Source organism: Bombyx mandarina, chromosome 23 (genome assembly GCF_030267445.1).
Source record: "Bombyx mandarina strain Sakado chromosome 23, ASM3026744v2".
NCBI classification, from domain to species: Eukaryota; Metazoa; Arthropoda; class Insecta; order Lepidoptera; family Bombycidae; genus Bombyx; species Bombyx mandarina.
In genome coordinates this window covers 14679531-14701215 of record NC_143229.1, presented here as the reverse complement: position 1 = coordinate 14701215, position 21685 = coordinate 14679531, and the positions used below count along the sequence as shown (strand labels likewise).

The following is a 21685-nucleotide window of genomic DNA, read 5'->3' as shown; positions in this document are numbered from 1 at the left end:
CTGCTGTTTATTTAATGAAGCTATACCGTATAATTAGTGGTTGAACATTATTAAAACTTTCTTTGTATGGACTAGATTCCTTTGACTTTAAAAGAAGAAAACAAACTTGTTGTTGATTGTCACCATAGATAATCACAATAAATGTCACAACAAGTCCATGTGCGATAATAGATTTTATGTTAGAGAAACGTAATTTTACAATGAAACAAGAAGAAAAAGGCCCAAAAGCTCAACGAGGGCGTAAGAAAGTTTTGTTGTATAAACCACGTAAGAAAAAAAGCTTTGAGGAAGATGCCGCAATCAAATATTTACAGGGGCAATATGAAAAGGTAAAAATATTACGTTTGGTTACAATTCCCTGAAATGTAATCAGACAATCTTTTTTTTAAATTAATAACCTAATAATACGGTGATCATTTGGTTACAGATAAATCCGGATGACATAAGAACTTTTAAAGATTTTCCCCTCTCCCAGAAAACTCTAAATGGACTCAAAGCGAATAATTACGTGACTCCCACTGAAATACAGAAACAAGCTATCGGATATGGACTGCAAGGAAAAGATATCCTTGGCGCAGCTAAAACAGGTTCTGGCAAAACCTTAGCATTCTTAATACCCATATTAGAAAACTTGTTTTGTAAGAAATGGACCAGATTAGATGGAGTTGGAGCATTAGTGATATCACCAACAAGAGAGCTAGCTTACCAAATATATGAAACTCTCAGGAAAATTGGACATTTTCATGATTTCTCTGCTGGACTGATTATTGGTGGACAGAATTTAAAATTTGAACGAAAAAGAATGGATCAAATCAATATATTAATATGTACTCCAGGTAGGTTGCTACAGCACATGGATGAGAACCCTCTGTTTGACTGTAGCCACCTCCAAATTGTTGTCCTAGATGAGGCTGATAGGTGCTTAGATATGGGCTTTGAAACCACGATGAATGCTATAATAGAGAACTTGCCGCCTCAAAGACAAACATTGCTTTTCTCGGCGACACAGACTAAATCTGTTAAAGATTTAGCCAGACTGAGCTTGTCATTCCCCACATATGTAGCTCCTCATGAGCAAGCTGCCACAGTAACTCCAGAGGCACTACAACAGAGTTACATCACATGTGAGATTGATGAGAAAATTGGAATACTTTGGTCTTTCATTAGAAACCATTTGAAACAAAAAGTGCTAGTGTTTATGGCAACCTGTAAGCAAGTTAAATACACTTATGATTTGTTCTGTAAGCTGAGGCCAGGGGTCAGTTTACTGGCTCTCTATGGAACTCTGCATCAGGAGAAAAGAGAAAAGATTTATAACGAATTTTGTAGGAAATCAAATGTTGTATTGTTTGCTACAGATTTGGCATCAAGGGGCTTAGACTTTCCAAGGGTAAATTGGGTTATACAAATGGATTGCCCAGAAGATGTAGAGACATACATCCACAGAGCTGGCAGGACAGCTAGAGGAGTGCTTGGTAAAGGAGAAGGCCTCCTCATGCTATTACCCCATGAAGAGAAATTTGTTGAGAGTTTAAAAAATAGTAAGATTCCAATTAACAAAATAGCCATTGATCCATCAAAAGTAGTTGCTCCACAACTTAAAATAGAAGCTCTATTATCTGACAACACTGAACTGAAGCAAACCGCACAAAGAGCATTTGTTTGCTACTTGAAGTCTATATTCTTGATGAAAAATAAAGATATATTTAAAGTTCAGCTTTTAGATACTGATGCTTATGCCAGATCACTGGGCTTAATTGTGCCACCAAGGATAAGATTCTTAGAGAAGTATCATAGGCAAAATCAATATAAAATAGATCAAGAATCCCAGGGCAGCAATATTATTGACAAACTTAAAGCTCGGGATGATGATGGGGCTGAAACGGATCAGAGTATTGAAGAAAACCCAGAAGGAAAAAAACAGCAAAAGAAAGAGATAATTAAAAAGAAAGCATTACCTAAATTTGACTTTCATAACAATATAGATAGTGATGAAGATGACTTTCTTCAAGTTAAAACTAAAAATATTCAAGTAGGTGAAGAGGTTTCAACTGCTGAGGAAACAACTTCTAGGAAGAAATCTAAACCATTAACAAAGGCAGCTGTTGCCAAGAAAATACTGAAAAAGAAGTTGAAAGTGAACACCAAAGTGACATTTAATGAGGAAGGACAAATTATAGAGGATGAAAAAAGAAATGTCAGATCTGATATAGCTAAACAATTTGCAAATGAGGACATTGGAGGAATTGACATTGAAAAAGCTAAAGAAGTTCTACAAGAAGAGGATAAATTTGATAAAATAAGATTTCGACAGAGGATAAAAGCAAAACATAAAGAAGAAAAAAGAAAACTAAAGAATAAAAGGAAAGATGAAGAAGGGGAAAAGGATGATTTTGGATCACAGTCAGAGTCTGACGGACCAGATCTATCATGGCTTCCTGATCCTGATAAGATTTATAGTAATGAGGATGGCAATAATGATAAGAGTAGTGATGTTGGCAGCAGTAGAAATGAAGATGACACTGATTTGGATCAGGGATCTTACAGTGAAGAAGAGAAGTATCACAGGTATTTTACTGTATTTTTAATTCCAAAAAACTAAAAGTGGGAGTCAATAGGTTGTAATAATAATCACATAGACCCATTCCCTCATTGAATTCCATTTTTAAATATTCCAATTTTAATTTTTATTGTTATATTCATTAGGTTTGGAGGATTCAACTGATTTCATTGTTTATGATTTCACAAAAAGTTTTAGATTATAGTTGCTATATATTAAAAATGGTTTGGTTTGTCTTGGTTGATTGTGGGCTTATATACACATTTAGAGAACGAAGAATGAATTGTGCTATTTATATTGCTTAAATATTTTTATTTTCAGGCCTCAAAAAAGGAAACTGGTAGAAAGCAAAGGTATCCCTCAGGAAAGCATAGCACCTCGTAAGGTTAAAAAGATTCAAGACATATCAGCTTCATTATCTGTATCAGAAGTTGAAGCACTTGCTATGCATTTGTTGAAGAGCAAGAAAACGCTTTGAGTTATTGTTAAAATATAATTAGTTATGGTATTTCAATGTTAACCGTCATAATATTGTACTAATAAAGATATAATCATAAATGAGGATTCTTCTTCTTCTTCTTCCAGTGCTTCAATCCTGAAGGTTGGCCGTTAGCTTTCTATATTCATTTTTATCAGCAGCCAGTCGGAGCAGCTGTTCGACGGAGGCAATACCGGTCCACTCCCGGATATTCCGGAGCCATGACTTCCTTCTTCGCCCAGCACGTCTCTTTCCGTCCACTTTGCCCATAATTATCAACTGCAGCAGCATGTATCTATCGTTCCTGAGCACGTGGCCGAGATATTCTATCTTGCGCTTTTTGATAGAAGGCAACATTTTCCGGGACATATGAACGCGTTGAAACACGGTTTCATTCCTGACCCTCTGCGTCCAACTAATGCGTAACATGCGACGGTAGCACCACATCTCGAATGCCTGTAGGCGTCTTGTAGTGTCCTCTTTCAAACGATTTTACATTTACCTAAATACTTACATAATAGAAAAACTGAGCTTCTTTACAGCTCTTCTAAGCTACTTTAATATATTTGAGGTACCTACTATTTCAGACAACTTTACTACTTGATACCTGCCCAAGTCGCTGATCGTTCTTACCTATATTGGGGTCAAGAACAGAGGAAGTTTCAGCCTTTATAGAATAACGAAGTTCTAGCCGCCGCGGGCTCTTGCACTATTACTATGACGATGTTCTTTAAAAAAGTCCATTGAAGTTATAGCAAATTTCATTATTTCATTTCATTAAATTATAGATAAATCAATTTCATTTTATTCTTCTTCACTGTTCAATTGGCAAATCATTCAAAAGTATCTGGCCAAAGGGTTGGAGCCCAGATTACTTAATACAAAAGAAAAAAAAACTGTCAAAAATGAATCGTTCGTTTGTGCTTATCGCGGAGCACAAAAAACTACATTAATACGTTTTTCTATGGATTTAGATTAAAATTACCTGTTTTGTACTTATTAATTGTAATAATGTTTTGGAGCGGTAACTATATTACAGTTAGAACTTTAAATGTTCTACTGAAGGAGCAGGTATGCTTTTGGAACACCAATTTCGTGGTTATGATTCCACTTTTCACTGTTTAAATTCATGCTTGCTTTTTGTTATTTATATTTTAAGAGAGTGCTCATCTCGAATTTAAGTCTATGTGTGCAACGACTTCGCAATAAATACATTTTGAGGTGTGATGCAGAAAGTTTAAAAGAAAAAAATTGTTTCAGAATTTTACCCTTGCCCAAGTTTTAGAAGCTGATGATATTATACAAGAATGTAAGGCTGATAATAAAGCGCTCATACAATTGTGAGTATTTCACAATGGTTTCAAATTTAATGATTTAAAATATCAATTTATCATGTGATAATATGCAAGTAATCCAGTATATACTTAGTGTTTGTTTTTGTATTCGCAATGCGACCGTCTTTTTTCAACAAATATTACAATTTTGGGTAACTGAATGCTATTAACAATGGTCACAAATGAAATTAAGTAAACAAAAATTATGAATAAAGAAGTGTCTTAGTGTTTTCTATTTACACAATTAAAATAGATAAAACTGTGACATTAATTGGACTCTCTAGTAGGGTCTTTGGGTGTCAGTAATAATATCAGGTGGGCCCAAAACTGATTGCACTTATGAATTCAATAAAAAAACAGAAACATTATAACAATGATTTTGTAGAATAGATACATGTTTTTGTTATTGAGTTGTCTGTTTGTTTCAGTCTTACAAAACCAGAAATACTGGCAGAACTGATAACATTAATAACTGAAGAACCTCCGAAGAATGTGGAGCTTGCCCAGCAGTATCGCCATGCAAGCATTGCTTGTGAGGTCCTCACTAGCCAGCTTCCGATGCTCAACGACCGCCTCTCACTGGACACTGTGCAGATGAATAGGCTATGTGACTTCATAAACAGAGATCCACCTTTAAATCCACTACTGGCTTCATATTTCAGCAAAACAGTGGAAATGCTGTTAGAGCGTAGTACAAAACAGGTTTGTCTACAAATATAATATAAAACTAGGGTTAGTTTTACTAGTAGGCTTAAATGATCTAATGTCTTGAATTAGATTAATAGATTCATTCCCTATGCCATATTTTGAAGTTCCTCTAAATGCTAGAACACATCACTAGTGTATTATACTGACATTTTTGATTAAATTATTTGATTGCAGAATTTTGCAATTTTTTTTAAATATATGTGAATAAAAAAATAGCTTTGTGTTAAGTGCTTAGTAGAGCCCAAAGACATCAAAACTGCTTTGTGGCAGACAGGCAGAATAGTTGTATTTACCCATACAGGATTATGATACACTTACACCAATTATGCAAATTATATTTTTTGTAGGTTTGGTTTTTTTACAAAATGTAATTACTTGAATCTCAGTTATATGTGAATATACAGAGTGTTCTACAAAAGGTACATCAACGCCAAACATATATACAGTATCAACATGTAGATCACATGAAAAATGCAAAAGAAACTGAGTCATAACTAGTAGTTACACAAGAACAAATTATTTTTTTCGACCACTTAATGGCAAATGTAAATTTATACAAAAAGATACTGTTATGCCCGTTGTTCAGTTAAACAAGCTGGTTAATAAAATGCCACAGTCGTATTGGACTGGTGGGCACATGAGGAGTGTTTATCTGCTATCTTGTGCTATTGCTCTATGTAATTGTCTAAAAAACTGTCTAAAAAAATATGGAAATGCTTAGGTAGCAGGCAACAAATCTCCTCTGGCTGAATCTGTGCTCTCCAATCTAACTTGGTGAAGGTGGAAAGGTCTCTTAAGGAAACAAGAAATAGTATATGAAGGTCATCCTTAACAGTTTCAATGTTATTTTTATTAGGATTGTTACCTGTACCACATAGTGTGCCTGCGAGTGCTGGACTTCTTCAAATCACGTCGCGACTTTCTTCCAAACCTGCTGCGGCACATTGCGACATCAGCCATTGCAGATATCTTTAAATATTTCATACGTCTCGATGACCTGTTCCACAAGATTGTGATGGAGGTAAAATCTTTCATTGCAATTTAAAACTACTTCCGAATCAAAAGTTCTTCAAACATTAATTTAGATTAATTTTAGATGGATGCAATGAATTCCCAAATAAAAAATTGTGGGGACATATTCAATTTGTACCAAAATTAGATAGGTATTTAAGAATTTTTATTTATTTACTAACAAAGCCTTTAGTTTTTGCATTGCAACATTGCTAATGCCACTTTTATTCGTAATATTGTGCCATTGACTAAATCGAAATAATTGAGAGTGATACTACAATTGCCACAAGAGTTTTCCAAAATGGTACATATTTTTAAAAGATTGATGTGATCATGGATATTTGATTTCCCTAGTGGTTCGAAGAACATCAGCTCCTAGAATCCTTGATCCAGATAATATGCGGTACATACGTCCCCGAGGAGTTGTCTCCAGAGCCCATAGAGAACGAACCTCAGCAGCCAGATCCTCATATCGATCAGGAGAACAACGTTACTGAACCGAATCACAATGAGGAGCATCACGAGGGAAATAAAGATTCTGATAATGAAGGTAATGTTAGTGGCATCGAGATTTTAGTGACACAAATTGATTGACAAATGATTTTATTAACTACTTAAAATAAGATTTGGCTATATATTAAACATTGTTTGTTCATGTACACCAATAGAACCAAAAAAATTTTAGAATCAGATACGGACGAGAATGGAGAAGGGTCCGGCGAGGGCGGCAATATAGGCGGGGGTTCATCCAAGGGCGCTGGCAGGGGACCCCGCAGGAGGTCCGGCGGCAGAATAGGTGGTGCGGGGGACAGGGCGGGAGTCGCGTCGGCCAATGCTGCCGCACTACTTTGCGACCTCATACTCAATGGATGCGCTGTGGAGGGATGCTCATCGTGGTGAGTGGTCGAGCTGATCCGGGGTACACGTAACACTTGGTGACCTCCACCGATAGCGGCGACTGTGCCTATGATCTAATCTTGAAGGTTCAGACTCGCAGCGAAGTTTTGTAATTGAAAAAGTAGAAATAGTTTTTTAATAGATCATTTTATGAACTTTTTTTTATTGCCCTTGTAGGCAGACGAGCATACGGCCCACCTGATGGTGAGTGGTTACCGTCGCCTATGGACTTCAGCAATGCCAGGGGCATAGCCAAGCCGCTGCCTACGATTCTTTTATTATTTCTTTTTATGTTTTTCTTATTGATTTTAAGTAAAAATTCCTATCCTGTACAAAGAGGCAGATTGAATATAGTGAATAAAAATGCGTAATTGCGGTGGGAGAGTTGATTGTGAATAGCAGCGTGCGGGTGCAGGTCCAGCACGGCGCTGTGGCTGTGCGGGCGCGTGGGGGGCGCGGCGGGCGTGCGCGGCGTGCTGCAAGCCGCCTTCACCAGCCCCGCGCCGCGCCGCGACTCCGCGCTGGTGCACGCCGCGCTGTTGCTGCGGGCCCTGCTGCACCGGGACCCCATCCTGTGAGTGCCCACCGCGACCCAAGGATTATGTTACATTGCTTACAAGAAATATTACATTACATTTCAGTCACGAAATTATAACATTACTTTTTTCGTGTTAGCTCAAATTTTTTTTAAATTACCCTCAATCTTTAATACGATTTGTGGCGGTAGCCATTATACAACGCAAGATATTTGACAGATGCCTGAATCTCGCTGACGGCATTTTCAAGATAAGCTTGCATATATACAAGTTCCGAACAACAACATTTGGACCGTTGGTCTACTGAACAATATCACCCGCTCGGAGGAAGATCTTCCCTTTGTCGTTTAAACCTTCCACACTGGTGACCCCGACGTGATTTGAACACGCAACCTTCTGACTACTCTACTACTCTCAATAATACCCATTTTTTTTAAATACTGGAACTGAAGTTCTTTCCTATAATTCACATCCGATTAACTCTTCAATCATTCCTTTACCACCACATTTTTAAATATAGCCTATTAGGAACTAAACGGTTAACTTGCTGAACATATATCCTTATTCGTTTTGATAAACCGATTACGAATTTTCTTTATATATTGCAGTCCAGACGCGGAGTCGGAGCGCACCAGCGTGGAGCTGGCGATCGCGCCGCACCTGCCCTTGCTGCACCAGGCGCTGCTGCAGCCGCCGCCCGTGAGTGCCCCAGTGCAGCACAGTACAGCACACTAACAAATAACAATGGCTCTTTTGTATCTGCATATCTGCTCCGACCCTAGTTTTGACTTCAACTTCCTTTGGGAGAAGAGGGGCGTTTACGATCAAGGCGGTTTGCGAATAACTATTTGTGAAAAATGTTCACGATTGACTTCCACGGTGAAGGAATAGCATCGTGTAATAAAAATGAAACCCACAAAATTATAATTTGCGTAATTACTGGTGGTAAGACCTCTTGTGAGTCCGCGCGGGTGGGTACCACCGCCCTGCCTATTTTTGCCGTGAAGCAGTAATACGTTTCGGTTTGAAAGGTGGGGCAGCCGTTGTAACTATACTTGAGACCTTAGAACTTATATCTCAAGGTGGGTGGCGCATTTACGTTCTCGATGTCTATGGGCTCCAGTAACCACTTAACACCAGGTGGGCTGAACTCGTACACCAATATAAGCAATAAAAAAAATTCTCACAATTGTGAAGTACGTGTTGTTTTATTAGGACGATGTGCGCCTGAAGGGTCGCGACTGGGGACAGGCGGGGGGCCAGCAGGGGGCTCGGGGGGCGGGCCGCGTGGGCCACGCGCGAGTGCAGGTGGCCGCGCTGCTGGCACACCTGGCCCTCTCCGAAGTAGACGACGTGGCGACCACTCTACTCACGCTAGGTAAGTAGAGCTCGCGGGGTCCGACTACAGGCTTGTACACAATGTGCTGTTACATCTACATCGGTTATTCAGACTAGTAGTATACGTCTGCAGGTACTCCCGGAGTGATGCTGGACATGTTCTTCGAGTTCCCGGACAACAACTTCCTGCACGCGGAGGTGTACACGATGATCAAGAACGCGCTGAGCAACCAGGCGCACCGACCGCAGTACGCGCGACACGTACGTACCCACGACATACCCCTTGCTGTGGAGTAGGGTTTGCTCGTGAACTCATTCAATCAACCAATAGAATGTTGCGGTAACCATCATAGAACACAAGGTATCTGACAGATGCCTAAAACATATATACAAACTACAACTTCAGCCGCTTATAAACGAGCTTCCCGTGACTATACTGGATAGCCAATCATCTCCATAAGACAAAGAGGGTCTGCGGAGTCACCATTCATAAAAAATAATACTTTGTGAGGATTCATACAAGAATATTTATAAATTATATGATTATTGCGGATTCAATGAAATATGCGCTAAAAAAACCTGGTATTGAAAACATTATGCTAGTAGTGAATAGTGCTAGGGCTGCCACACTCAATATGACGATGTTATTTTTTTTTTATGGTCATGAGATTGTGGCCGTTGCCACCATACAAACTTAAGATATTTGACAGTGGCCACGACATTTTCAAGATAAACATGCATATATACAAGTTCCGAACAACAACATCACCCCATGGTGGAAGATCTTCCCTTTGTCATTAAACCCTTAAAAATTTATAATAGCATTTTCTCTGCAGAAAGTATAAAAACCCTCGTGAATATTAAAGTTAGAAAGTAACTAATATTTTTTAAGTCTGTACTTTATTATTATAATTAAAAAATGTGTAAATTTAAAGTTTCTCCGGTCCATCTTTGTAAATCCTAATACATCTGGTTGATCACATTTGTATTGAAATCATCATTGTTCACGGGTGGGCTGCGTCCAGTCACAAATGATTTTTGTTGGTACATTGAGTGATTGTTTATTGAAAAGTGTCTTTATTGATATACACCATCAGTTGCTCAGTCAAATTCATCTGTAAAGTGTCAAAGATTGGTTCTGTACCCGATATTATAGCTACTTCAATAGTATATCATTATTGGGTTATATCAGAGTTTACTGCTAAACCCAAGTGTTCAACTCAAAATATTGTTCCCGCATAATGAATAAAAACTGAAAAACTTTTGTAAAATCATTGATAGTTGTATGGGACATGCTGGTCCCCGCGCGTGGCCACGATGCCACCTACTGCCAATAATGTACACAAATATGCTTTGTATCTTCAACCCAAAAACATTGGACAATTAATTACAATTCCATTTAAAAATATTTTTTACTAATTTCAGTTATTCGAAGAATGTAACCTGGTGACGAGACTGATGGATGCCTTTGAGGAGAACGAAAATAGAGAGTAAGTGGATATTGGAACAGTGACCGGCCGGACACTAACTAGTAGCCGGGGACAAGTCGCGCCCGGACATTTGGCCCCCAAGTGGACCCAGAGACTGATACACACGCGGATATACGTTTCAATATATATTATAGATAGATATTATGGGCAACGTCTCATGGACTCTTACTCAATGCCAACAAAACACCGGCCATCATAATTGGTAGTAGATATGCTATTCGTGCATTAAATCATTCTGCAATTGGATCTCTCATATCGAATGGCCAACCAATTGTCTTTAGTGAAACTGTTAAAAACCTTGGCGTAGGCGTACTCGGCGTACTTTTTCTTAAGCTGGAATGAGCAGGTTAACAATGTTAGTAGCAAAGTTAACTTTGCATTCCATTCACTCAAATGTCTCCAATATTTTTTGCCTTTCGAAACTAAAATTTCTCTTGCCCAAAGTCTCATTTTACCCATTTTGGACTACGCCGATGCTTGCTACTTGGATGCCACTGAGGAGCTTCTCAATAAGCTTGAGCGTTTGCAAAATTTGTGCATCCGTTTTATTTTTGGTCTCAAAAAATATGATCATATTTCTGAATTTCGCAAAAAGCTCAAGTGGCTCCCAGTCCGTTTCCGCAGAAATACTAGAATATTGTGCTTCCTATTTAATATCCTACATAATCCTAACTACCCACAATATTTACGTGATCGCTTTACCTATGCCCGTCCCTCCCTTGCTCCTTGTAGAACACACATTAAAACTCTCCTCAAATGCCCTGTTCATAAAACACATGCTTACGCAAAATCGTTTTCTGTACAAGCAGTTATACTTTGGAATTCCCTCACTCCAAGCATACGAGCGTGCAAAACCATAGCAGCATTCAAAAAATCTGTTAAAGAACACTATTTATCCTTACCATCTTAAATAAAGTATATATATTTGTACAATGTATTATAATATAAAGTAAGTATATGTGTGTATATATATATATTTATATTTATATATGTGTGTGTGTGTGTGTGTGTGTATTTGTATGTATATATATTGTTTTGTATCTTGTAATATGTATATATTATTATATGTAATGTTTACTGTATGCACTAGGTTTGTGTTCCTAATTCTTCTTTCCTTTTGCGGGCCTACTGTAAGAGATTTCAACATGAAATAAGTAGTGCCCTTGTACTCTGTATCCTTATTGTCTTTTCTAACAGCTGTGTGTACAAAATATATTAAAGAAATAAAAAAAAACAAATTATTATTATCATTATTTTTTTCTTGCCCGTGTAGGCAGACAAGCGTACGGCCCACCTGGTGGTGGGCCATACCTCACGGATGGTGAGTGGTTACCGTCGCCCATGGACTTCAGCAATGCCAGGGTAGAACCAAGCCGCTGCCTACCGTTAGATAGATAGATCTTAGACATGACAGAAGGACGTTGAGTCCTGTTCGTCACATTTGTCGGAAATGGCATTTGAGTCCAGCAGGCAGACGTATGAACTGCTACACATACTACGATGGTTCAGTTTAGTTAACAGAGCACGCAGTAACCCGCAGCTGTTTGCCGCAGGGTCCCCCGGCGCGGGTACATGGGCCACGTGGTGCTGTGCTTGTCGCGAGTGGCGCGGGTGGCTCCGGAGACGCTGCAGGCGGCGCGGGGTGCGGGGGGCGCGGCGGGGACGGCGGGGGGCCCCCGCTGGGCGGAGCGCTGGGCGCGCTTCCACCGCGACAAGCTGCAGCCGCTGCTCGACGTGCACGAGACGCCGCTCGTACGTGCCCCGCCACACTCCACTATGCACACTCAACACATAACTAACATTTTAGTAGTATTGTTGTGTCCGGATTATCCTGCGGGTTCACCCCAAGGTCGAAACACCCGACAGAGCCCTCGAGGCAAAACGAAGGGTCTTCTTGTCACCGCCCTGTCTATTCCTGCCGTCAACAGATACTGCATGATAATCTAAATACACAAGACTGCATGTCCCCCTATATCCCCGCGGCGGCGCCTTGCTAGCGCCGGCCACTACTGCTCGCTACAAAAACATATCTCTCAATAACAACGAGACGCTGAGCTCGAGCGCGCGGCGGTGTAATATCACAGTGTTAAATACGTTGTGCTTGTGTTTGCAGGGCGGCTACTACCCGTCGGAGCACTCCTTTGAGGTAACTATTCATTTTACACAAAAGTAGACGTAACTGTAACGGTTCATTTAAAAGCAAATTATGATACTTTAAACTTTTATTAATACACAAAATATTATTTTAATCACCTAAAAGTACATGTTATTACCCGCAACACGATTCGTCAGAAAAAGCAAATTGTGTCGTTAAAATAAGTAGTCCCTGCGCACACCCGGACCCGCAGAGCTTCACACGAGAGCAATAGTACAGCGCGGTGTGGTCTGTTCGCAGGTCGAGAACATGGTGGACCCGGCGGACAACTACGACGTGAGTACCGTCGGGAGGCGCCGGCTGCGGTCGCCTCCCGAAGTTGGTCGAGCCCCCTTCTCCGCGGCACGTGTACTTCGAAGACCTCTCGGCGCATTATTTTTTAATTTTTGCATAAACGTCCTGGCGTCCAATCATCGCAGGAATCCACAGACACCACAATGTCAAACTCGCCGCCCGCCCTGAGGGACGAGATCGAACTCACACATGGACCGTATATCGATTGACTCTCGACTCCGACAGCAGACAGGCGGGAGCCGCCCCGCCCTGCCCCCGCCCCCGCCTGGGCCCCGCCCGGCCCCCGCCCGACCCCCGCCCGGCCCCCGCCCGGCCCCCGCCCGGCGACGCAGCGCGCGTCCTCCCCGAACCCATGAGGGGACCGAGGGGAGAAGCTGAGCTGCTTGCTGTGTTTATAAATTTTTATCTTTTTTGTATAAAGTTAAATTATTTAGACAATCAATATTGGAATAGAATAAATGAATATAAATTTGTTGACAGTACGCTGACATGGCCACCTCAGCTGCCATGGACGACCGGGCCGACGACGCGCTCGAGGTGAGACCTTGCCCCCGGACAGCAGCAGCGGGATGGTGCAGAGCCTTTTTGTATCATCCTGGGATGTCGGTGGTCTGTCCGCGCTCCGGGCGCCGGCCTCATGTTTCAAGGCGATAAAACACATTGATCACGATATCACTTAGATTGATAATATATTTTGAACTGAAAAATCATTGCTTAGAAAACATCTTTATATTTATTATTTAATTTTGTTCGTACGAGTTGCCAGTGACGTGAGCGTGTGTAATTAATGAACAATTGTTTACCGACAGATCAGCACGGCGAGCGCGCACGCCGCCGCCTCCGGGACCCTCGCCGAGGACCGGGGGGACGAATCCGGGGACGAGGTAATAGACGCTCCTCTTGCGCCTGCGCAGGCCGGGGACGCTCGCGCTACTGTCCGCATTCTATTTCTGTAGCTTGTGTTTGTTTGCAAAATGAATATCGTTCAATTCTGGGCTGACTGTTGATACGAAGGCCGTCAGAGCTGTCGTGACGGGGGGACCACTCCTCCGCAGCGCCGAATCCGCTACAAAATGTGGCGTCCTAATACATCACAAGACTTATTAAATTTAAAAAATTTAGTTTAAATTTAGAGTTGGAATCAATTAATAATGATCGTTTCCCCGCGAGCAGATGTCAGCGGCCAGGAGCAGCTTCCTGCAGCTAGCCGGGCGGCGCTTCGACGACGAGTGAGTACCCGCGGCCCCCGCGCGCGCCCTTCCCCCAGGGCGCTTGGACCTCTGGTACCTGTCGAAACTTTCCCAAAATTCTTCTCGAACTTGTTAAAAACAAGCCTTATAATTCTGGAGACTGATGATCGCTCCGTTTGTGGCGGCCACTCCACAGGGGACGCCCCGCTCCCCCCCGGGTACTGCGACTCAACCTTTTTGAAGGAAGCTGTAGGAGAGGTGACGAAACAGAATATAAAGATGGGTGCGCGGATTTACGCAGTGAATAGATATAAAAATGTACAGACACGGCGCACACGTGCCAGAGCTTAGTTGATAAGCCGCGACAACGCGCGTGCGAGCTGTACGAATTGAGCTATTTCCGTTCCCAGCATGTGGGACGACGCCCCCGACGGAGACGCCGAGCTGGAGGCGCCCCCGGGCCGCGCCATCGACGTACTCCGGGACTGCTCGCGTAAGTCTGCCTCACGATCACTTTAGTCAATTTTAGTGTCCCCTTTATTATAATTATCAATAATTTCAAATGATCTTTTTAGGGAGAATGGAAAAAGATTTCTCTTTCACTTCTATAAGCTTTCACTTATATTTATTTATTCTGAATACATATATTTGCTTCTTAAATAATTTACTTGAAATCGATTGTCTGTTAACGAAAACTTGATTTTACCTTACTCACTATTTACTGTGCTGTTTAATGTTAAAATATTTATCGAATTTGCATATTTGTTCTTGTATAGTATTGCATACATATGTTAAGCAATACATTTGTTGTTGGTTCGTCACAGCGTGGGAGTCGACAGGGGGTACGGGCGGGGGCGCCGCGGGGACGGTCGGAGGCGCCGGGGAGGGCTGGGCTCAGTTCGACGCGCCCTCCGCCTCAAGCGACCTCTCCGCGTTCTGGGCGTACGGCGACGCCGCCGCGCCCGCTCCCGCGCCCGCCACCGCTCCCGCCGCCGCGCCCGCCGGTGAGTTGCTTGCTCGGTCGGCCCTACGTGCGCAACTCGACAGAGCAGAGCTGTCCGCGATCCTGTCTTTATGTAGTTTATTTGTTCTCCACAGAGGAACCCGCAACAAAACTAGAGACTGGCATTCGGGATCTGAAGCTCGAGGCGGACAAGAGTCTGGACGAAGCGTCGACGGCCGAACTGGCGAACAACCTGCTGACGGCCATGAGCGGCATGACCCCGGACGCCATCGCCAACATCGTCAACGCCAACCTGGACCCCGCGTTCAACATGCCCGACCCCCCCACCAGCTGATCTCACCCCTCCACTTCCCTCCGCCCCCTCCCCGTTGTACATATTTAATTCTAATTCATTAGAAATCACAAAACATCGTTGTTGCCTCGTGCCCCGACTCAGTAACGTCTCGAGGAAGGAACGGACGGGGGCTTCGGACTGAGGTCTAGGGGTCTCGCGAGTCCAGAGGCCGCAGGTTCCAAATCGAATATGACGAGCGGTCCCCGACAGAGCCTCACAGCGGCCGGACGACACCGGGTCGCGCCCGCGGGCCGAGCGACCGTCTCCCGCACTGTTCTTAGTTAAACTATTCATGTTTGTATATTTTGTTAACGAACTAGCAACGTTAGGTTGAGGATATTTTTAAACAGACATCAGAGCTATAGGGTCGGATTTATCTGTCCCGAACTGTCCCTCACCTGTCCCACGCCCGTCCCCCTCATGTCCCCCATCTGTTCCCTACCTGTCCCCCAACCTGTCCTCCGCCCGTCCCTGTAACAGACTGTACAACGTATACAGACATATTTCAGTGTGATTCGTCCTCAGATATAATAAATTCTAAATCTCCTAGATTCGACTTAATAGCTCTGATGTCTAACTTTAATGAAGGTGAAAGGGAGCTCTTGAATTGCGATAATGAGTTACGAAGCCCCCCGGGCGCTCGCAGCCGGTCACCGCGCCCCCATGCGGGCCCCGGGACCACAGCGGCGGCCGCTATTGAGAATAGTGCTATGAGCCCGTAGATAAATTAAATTGAAATACTCACTGTGATCGTAATAGAAAGAGTACTTTTAGTTATTGTTATAATTTTAAAAAATCTCAAATTTGTTATAAATCCAGATCCGTGTGAGCCATTTAAAAAAAAGTAGGTAATCAAGAAACGTGACAATTGTTCTTTAGGTTCGTTTTCTTTTCGAAACATACTTATTGTTAATGATACGTCTATTTGTTCAGGATGACATATCTATTATTGATAATATCCGTTCCCATTATTTAAAAGGCGACGTCTTGTTTCAAAATGTTTTAGAAACATAATTGCATTGCATAGAAATAATCGTGATTGATTTAGAGCTACACGACCGCGGCCGCTCGCCACCATTCCACCTCAATCAGCTTGTCTCTCTCTATCTCAGAAGACGACGACTGGCGAGAAAGAGAGAGAGAGAGGGAGATCGAGGTCGTTTTGAAATTGATAATGTGATTATTTGAAAAGTTTTCGTCTCGTGACTACGTTGCCTTAAATATGCTTAGTATAAAAGTGTTCAAATCGAGTTATCGAGTCTAGGGACGTATTTTTATAGAAGCCGATACGAGCCCGACACGGACGTATTCAGAACGAGGCGAGTGTTCCTTGGATTGAAAACTTTTTTAAATGTAATTAAAATTATTTTATGAATAAGTTTAAATATCATCGAGGGTAGTCGTTAAAAGTGATCAGCTGAATAGCGAGCCGGTCCCCCCGGTCCCCGCGCCCCGCCCCCGGCCCCCCGTGACGTCACGCCGGCGGAGGACCGCGGGGCACGTCCCTGATGTATTTATTCACAGGTCGCGAATGTTTTATCAATTCGTAAGGTTTCGTTACGCATAATTCAGTTGTACTTATTACACATGTCCGTGTCGGTAGCGACTTCTTCACTTCGACTTATAGCAAATATTATTTTGTTTATTTGGATCAAATGCCGGTAACGGATCGTCTAGGCGAATGTGAAGTTTTAAAACAATTTATTAATTGATAACTAAGGAAATGTGCGCACATGTAATCAGTATGAATTGAATTGGGCATTCGTATGAAATGGACACACATTGTGCACACATATAGTGCGCCCTCAGACATATTGTGAAGCCATATCGTAGCTTACGTTTTTACACTTTGGATCTAGTTGCACTAAGTATGTAGCGCATGACGTAACCAGTGCGAGTGCGAGTGCGAGTGCAAGTGCGAGCTAACGAGCTATATTCACTGAGACCTGCGCCCAGATGTTCCGCGACTCTATCGTCACAAACGACGGACTCAACTATGAACAATTACATCGTGTCTGTGTCGCCGCGCTCTGCACATTGCTGCATATTGCTAGACCGTCTACAATTTGTTAAGTGAACAATTAAACATTAGCCAAATATTTCATTATTCATTCAGTAATCATTTCAAGGCTAGTCTCTAATTTCTTTTAGATGTAAAAAAAAACACTATAAATTCAATTAAATATAAATTATAAAGCTGTTACAAAATTGAATTTCTCTTCTAAATCTATAATTGAAACCGCATCCACGGCTCCGCTCCGGTCCGGTTTCGGTCCGGCTTCGGTCCGGTGAACGTCAGATTGTCGAGAACGAACCGCGACGAGCTTGTCGCCGTCGCTCGGGGAGTGGCGGACGTGCGCGGGCGCTGCTTAGAAACGGATATGAGTTATAATACATTTGAAAATGCAATTTCGAAAAGGGCACATGTCGCATATTTTGTCAAATACGTTTTTTCATATACATGTAGTTTTGAGGCTTACCTACACCCATTTTATAATAATTCCAGTAATTTTCAATTGCTAATTAACACTAAAATAAACCTCAAAAGTTAATATCTTAAATTTTACACTCATTTAGAAAATAATTAGTTTTTTCCATTTCCTGAACATTTTACATTTTCAGAGATGTGCCCTTTTCGAAATTGCATATTCATTTTGTTCAGAAGTTTCCGTCAGCATTGGATTCATACGTTTTCAAATTAGATTTCCTAACCATTTTAATGGCTTCGAACACGAGACCACGGCCCGCTTGACATTGAGTGTTCATTGTCGCTGATGAACATCAATACTGCAGCTGTTGCCCCGCAGTCCGAATTCTCAGATTGTTTAGGCCCCGCCCTCCTCCGCACACTCCCGGTCACTCTCGGTAGAGCTGCTGTGGCTTCATCCATTATTGTTTCTTTGTAGTGAAATATATGAATGTTTGTACAAAGCGCGTGTTGTTCGTTCGCGCTGTGTATTGTAAGATTGAACAGCGAATTTGTGATAAGTTTTTGTATTATAATAAACCTATATAGCTACCGTCTTTTGTGCGTTTTTTTTAGTTAATAATATTGAAATGGTCAATCTTAATATATACGTCTGAAAATACATATTAAAATATTTGTAGTTTTGGACCGTTATCTTCAGGAAGTCAACAACTGTGCCAGTGGAGTTCCGCTTGTCGCGCTCTCAGACTCGACACAACCAGTTCATCTACAAGACATTTGTTGCTTTAGTCCTGTTCAATTTGGATTCAAGACGAATACTAGAGATTGAATTACCTTATTTTTAGAATATCCTGGTGTTGGATTCGCTTCGAACAAAACGCTTTCAAATTGATAATTTAAAGGGGATGGCCCATTTTCGGCCCAAAGCGGACAATAGATTATAGAAAAAATACTTAGTGCATTAATTTTGTCATAAATAAATATGCATTTACTTTCTTGCAAATAAGCGCCACTATAGTTTACAATAAGTACTTTAAAAAAAGTAACTCTATTGAAAAAAACAAGGATTTTTATTTTTGCGGGAAATATATTGCCAGCTTCAAAACCTTTTACGTATGAAGTAAATATTTTGAGTATATAAATAAAACATATAAATAAATCATTTTAAGTATTATCATTAATCAAACGATTTTAATGGATTTTATGCACATAAAATAACATCGAAGACAAACCCATTGGACTTTAATTTGTAACTATACTTGAGACCTTAGAACTTATATCTCGAGGTGGGTGGCGCATTTACGTTGTAGATGTATGTGGGCTCGAGTAACCACTTAGCAACACCAGGGTGGCTGTGAGCTCGCCCACCCATCTAAGCAATAAAAAAAACGTTACTAGTATTGTTATTTAAATATGTACAACTAAAACAAAAACATAAAAAATAATGTGTACTCGTAAAAACAAGATTAAGATATAAATCAATTATCGGTTATTTAAAAAAATAATCGATATATGAATTTCATGTAATTATTTTTCTTTATACTGACAACACTGAATTTAATCTGACTGACTGACACTTCGCTTGCTGCTTGTGGCATAGATTATACACTTAGAGCTTGTGGTGTTGTGCTTGCGTACAAAATGGTGGTGTTGTGCTTGCGTACAAAATGGATGTGTTTTGATTTTTCTTCGATTTATTTTACTTTTATCAATAACGTTTCATACTACGACTAAAAAACATTGTGTGAATTGTGGTTTTACCCTGACCGAGATTTAAAACCGTGTATATGCTCTCCTTTGCTATTTTTAGATGATACTAATTGTGTATGAAGATGAAGAAAATATAGATATTTAAAGAATTAAGTGTGTTTTTATACCCTATTGGATAAAAATACATTAGGAACATCTTAAACATTAAGAAAAGAAAAGTTCTTGAAGTATCTCACAATCCGACACTTATTTATATAGAAAATTAACCTCAAAACGAGTTTTTATTTTTATTATATTTTTTATAATAGTGGCGTCAATTTCAATATATTTTTTAGATATCCAATACATTTAAGAATTTGAATCAGTACATTTTTATAGTAATATTTGATGTCCATCTTGGGCCTAGCACACTATGGAGAGTGGGCAATCCCCTTTATGTGTCCTAAAAAAATACCAAAATTCGTGTTGCCACGATGAAGTAATTTTATTATGGTCTATTGGTTTAAAAGATAACACCTACTCAACCTAGCCAATGCGTATTTAATCCTGAAGTTCAGCAGAAATTCTACCTCAAAAAAATTGGAAAGTTATTCAATTACTAAGTTGAACTTATCGATATCTAGCAAAATAATATTTAGGAAAATCTGAACCTAAACCAAAGGTCTATGAACTCGTTCATAAGACGTGTTTTATTTTATTTTTTAGAAAGGAAGTATAAGTGGTGGTCTTAAAGCCTTTCAAGTTTCGCCAGAAGAGGGAGAGTTTTGATTATTACATGGTGTGTGATACATTCACCGGTTACTCGTAAAGTTATTGTAAACTATAACTAAATGTATAAGATATTTTCTTTTGTGATTCATTTAGTGTTACTATTCTTCTGACATTACCGGTAAGTACCACATGGTGCACAAACAAACAAATTTAGACTCTTCATTATTAGTTAAGGGTCTGCTTATACAGTAACTACATTCTCTATCTGTTCGGCGTGGAAGGACTGTCAGTTCACTGGAAGTAATGTTGACTATTAACAAAAACAAAATGAAAGTATTTAATTATAAAATATAAATGTACAATTTACGATTTTATTACTGTTAGTCACTTCGAGCACAAGACTTCGCTCCACTCACATAACTGATACTGATATGATACTGATACTAATGGCTGCGTTGTTTGAGATTCCCGTATGGGTTGCAACAGTCTGCTAAGTACAAACTTTCTCTTCGCATAGAAACAATCCTCTTAGTAGTAGTAATAAGTAGTAATTCTATCAACATAATTACTAATTGAAGTGCTCATATCAATGAGCTGAATGAAGCACTAATTATTCACTCGTGTTTTCAATATTAATCTTGTATTAAACTGTAGTTTTTTTTATTATCCTTGTAGGCAGACGAGCATACGGCCCACCTGATGGTGAGTGGTTACCGTCGCCCATGGACTTCAGCAATGCCAGGGGCAGACCCAAGCCGCTGCCTACCGCTTAGGATGGGGTTTGTAGTTCAAATTATAAATCACCTAATTGGATGAAGGGCGACTCCGATTGTTGGAAAGAGGAAATGAATGACTCGCTTTTGAACTTGAGATATAGCCTGATTAAATATGTTGGTTTTAAATATTTGATCGTGATAGATGATCGCGTTATAAACATTGAGTGTATGTATGTACGTATATCATACTTGTAATTTTATTAGTAAATATGGTCGCATTAAGGCGCATAATGCCTTGTCGCCTTTAACGAGTAATGTGCCTTTTGGGCCTTAGGCGCTTAGACAAGAAATAGTGTAAGAATGACCACACTTTGGTTTGAATGAGAAAGTAATGTAGGTATATATGTGGCATAATGATTATCTGATTTTCGCAAATAATGTTGAGTCTGTGTTTGTCCGTTTATGAGGATGCGAAGCGCTCTAAGTAGATAACGCTCGTTTACCAGTTAGAACTTTGTTAGTTGTTGTTGTAGATGTACAAACAAACTCCTTAGATTATATCTGAGATTATTAAAAGACGCAGTGATTCTAGCGCCCCAACGCACGCGAAATATTCAATATTCGTTATTGTATTATATCATACAATAGGTTTATTAAAAAAAGTGGCTCAACATGTTGTTTTATTTTAAACACTCTATTCACCCTATGTTTTGAGGAGTCGAACCACTCTCCACCAGAGTAGAGTTCATCTATACTAGCTGGAGCCACTGCGTTCATCCACAGTGCGCTTCCAGAATTTTTTTCTGACACGTATCATCCGGCTTTGGAATG

At 40.7% G+C, this 21685-nt stretch overlaps 2 protein-coding genes across 2 annotated transcripts; both read left to right on the top strand.

Moving 5' to 3' along the window:
- Window positions 1–7: 7 nt before the first annotated feature.
- On the top strand, window positions 8–3118 carry LOC114252864 (putative ATP-dependent RNA helicase DDX10). Its single transcript, XM_028187538.2, has 3 exons — window positions 8–329; window positions 428–2568; window positions 2882–3118. Exons 1-3 carry the CDS (start codon window positions 177–179, stop codon window positions 3036–3038), a joined length of 2451 nt encoding a protein of 816 aa, XP_028043339.2. The 5' UTR covers window positions 8–176; the 3' UTR covers window positions 3039–3118.
- Window positions 3119–3921: 803 nt separating this feature from the next.
- fmt (phosphatase 6 regulatory subunit 1-like protein fmt) lies at window positions 3922–18313 on the top strand. The gene is made up of 20 exons (XM_089737597.1): window positions 3922–4109; window positions 4299–4378; window positions 4801–5074; window positions 5937–6101; window positions 6446–6641; window positions 6777–6987; window positions 7404–7562; window positions 8133–8223; window positions 8740–8902; window positions 8996–9123; window positions 10288–10352; window positions 11906–12104; window positions 12466–12498; window positions 12748–12783; window positions 13282–13338; window positions 13611–13685; window positions 13975–14030; window positions 14402–14484; window positions 14816–14995; window positions 15090–18313. The coding sequence occupies exons 1-20, from the start codon at window positions 4050–4052 to the stop codon at window positions 15287–15289; spliced, it is 2511 nt and encodes an 836-aa protein (XP_089593723.1). The 5' UTR covers window positions 3922–4049; the 3' UTR covers window positions 15290–18313.
- Window positions 18314–21685: the final 3372 nt, after the last annotated feature.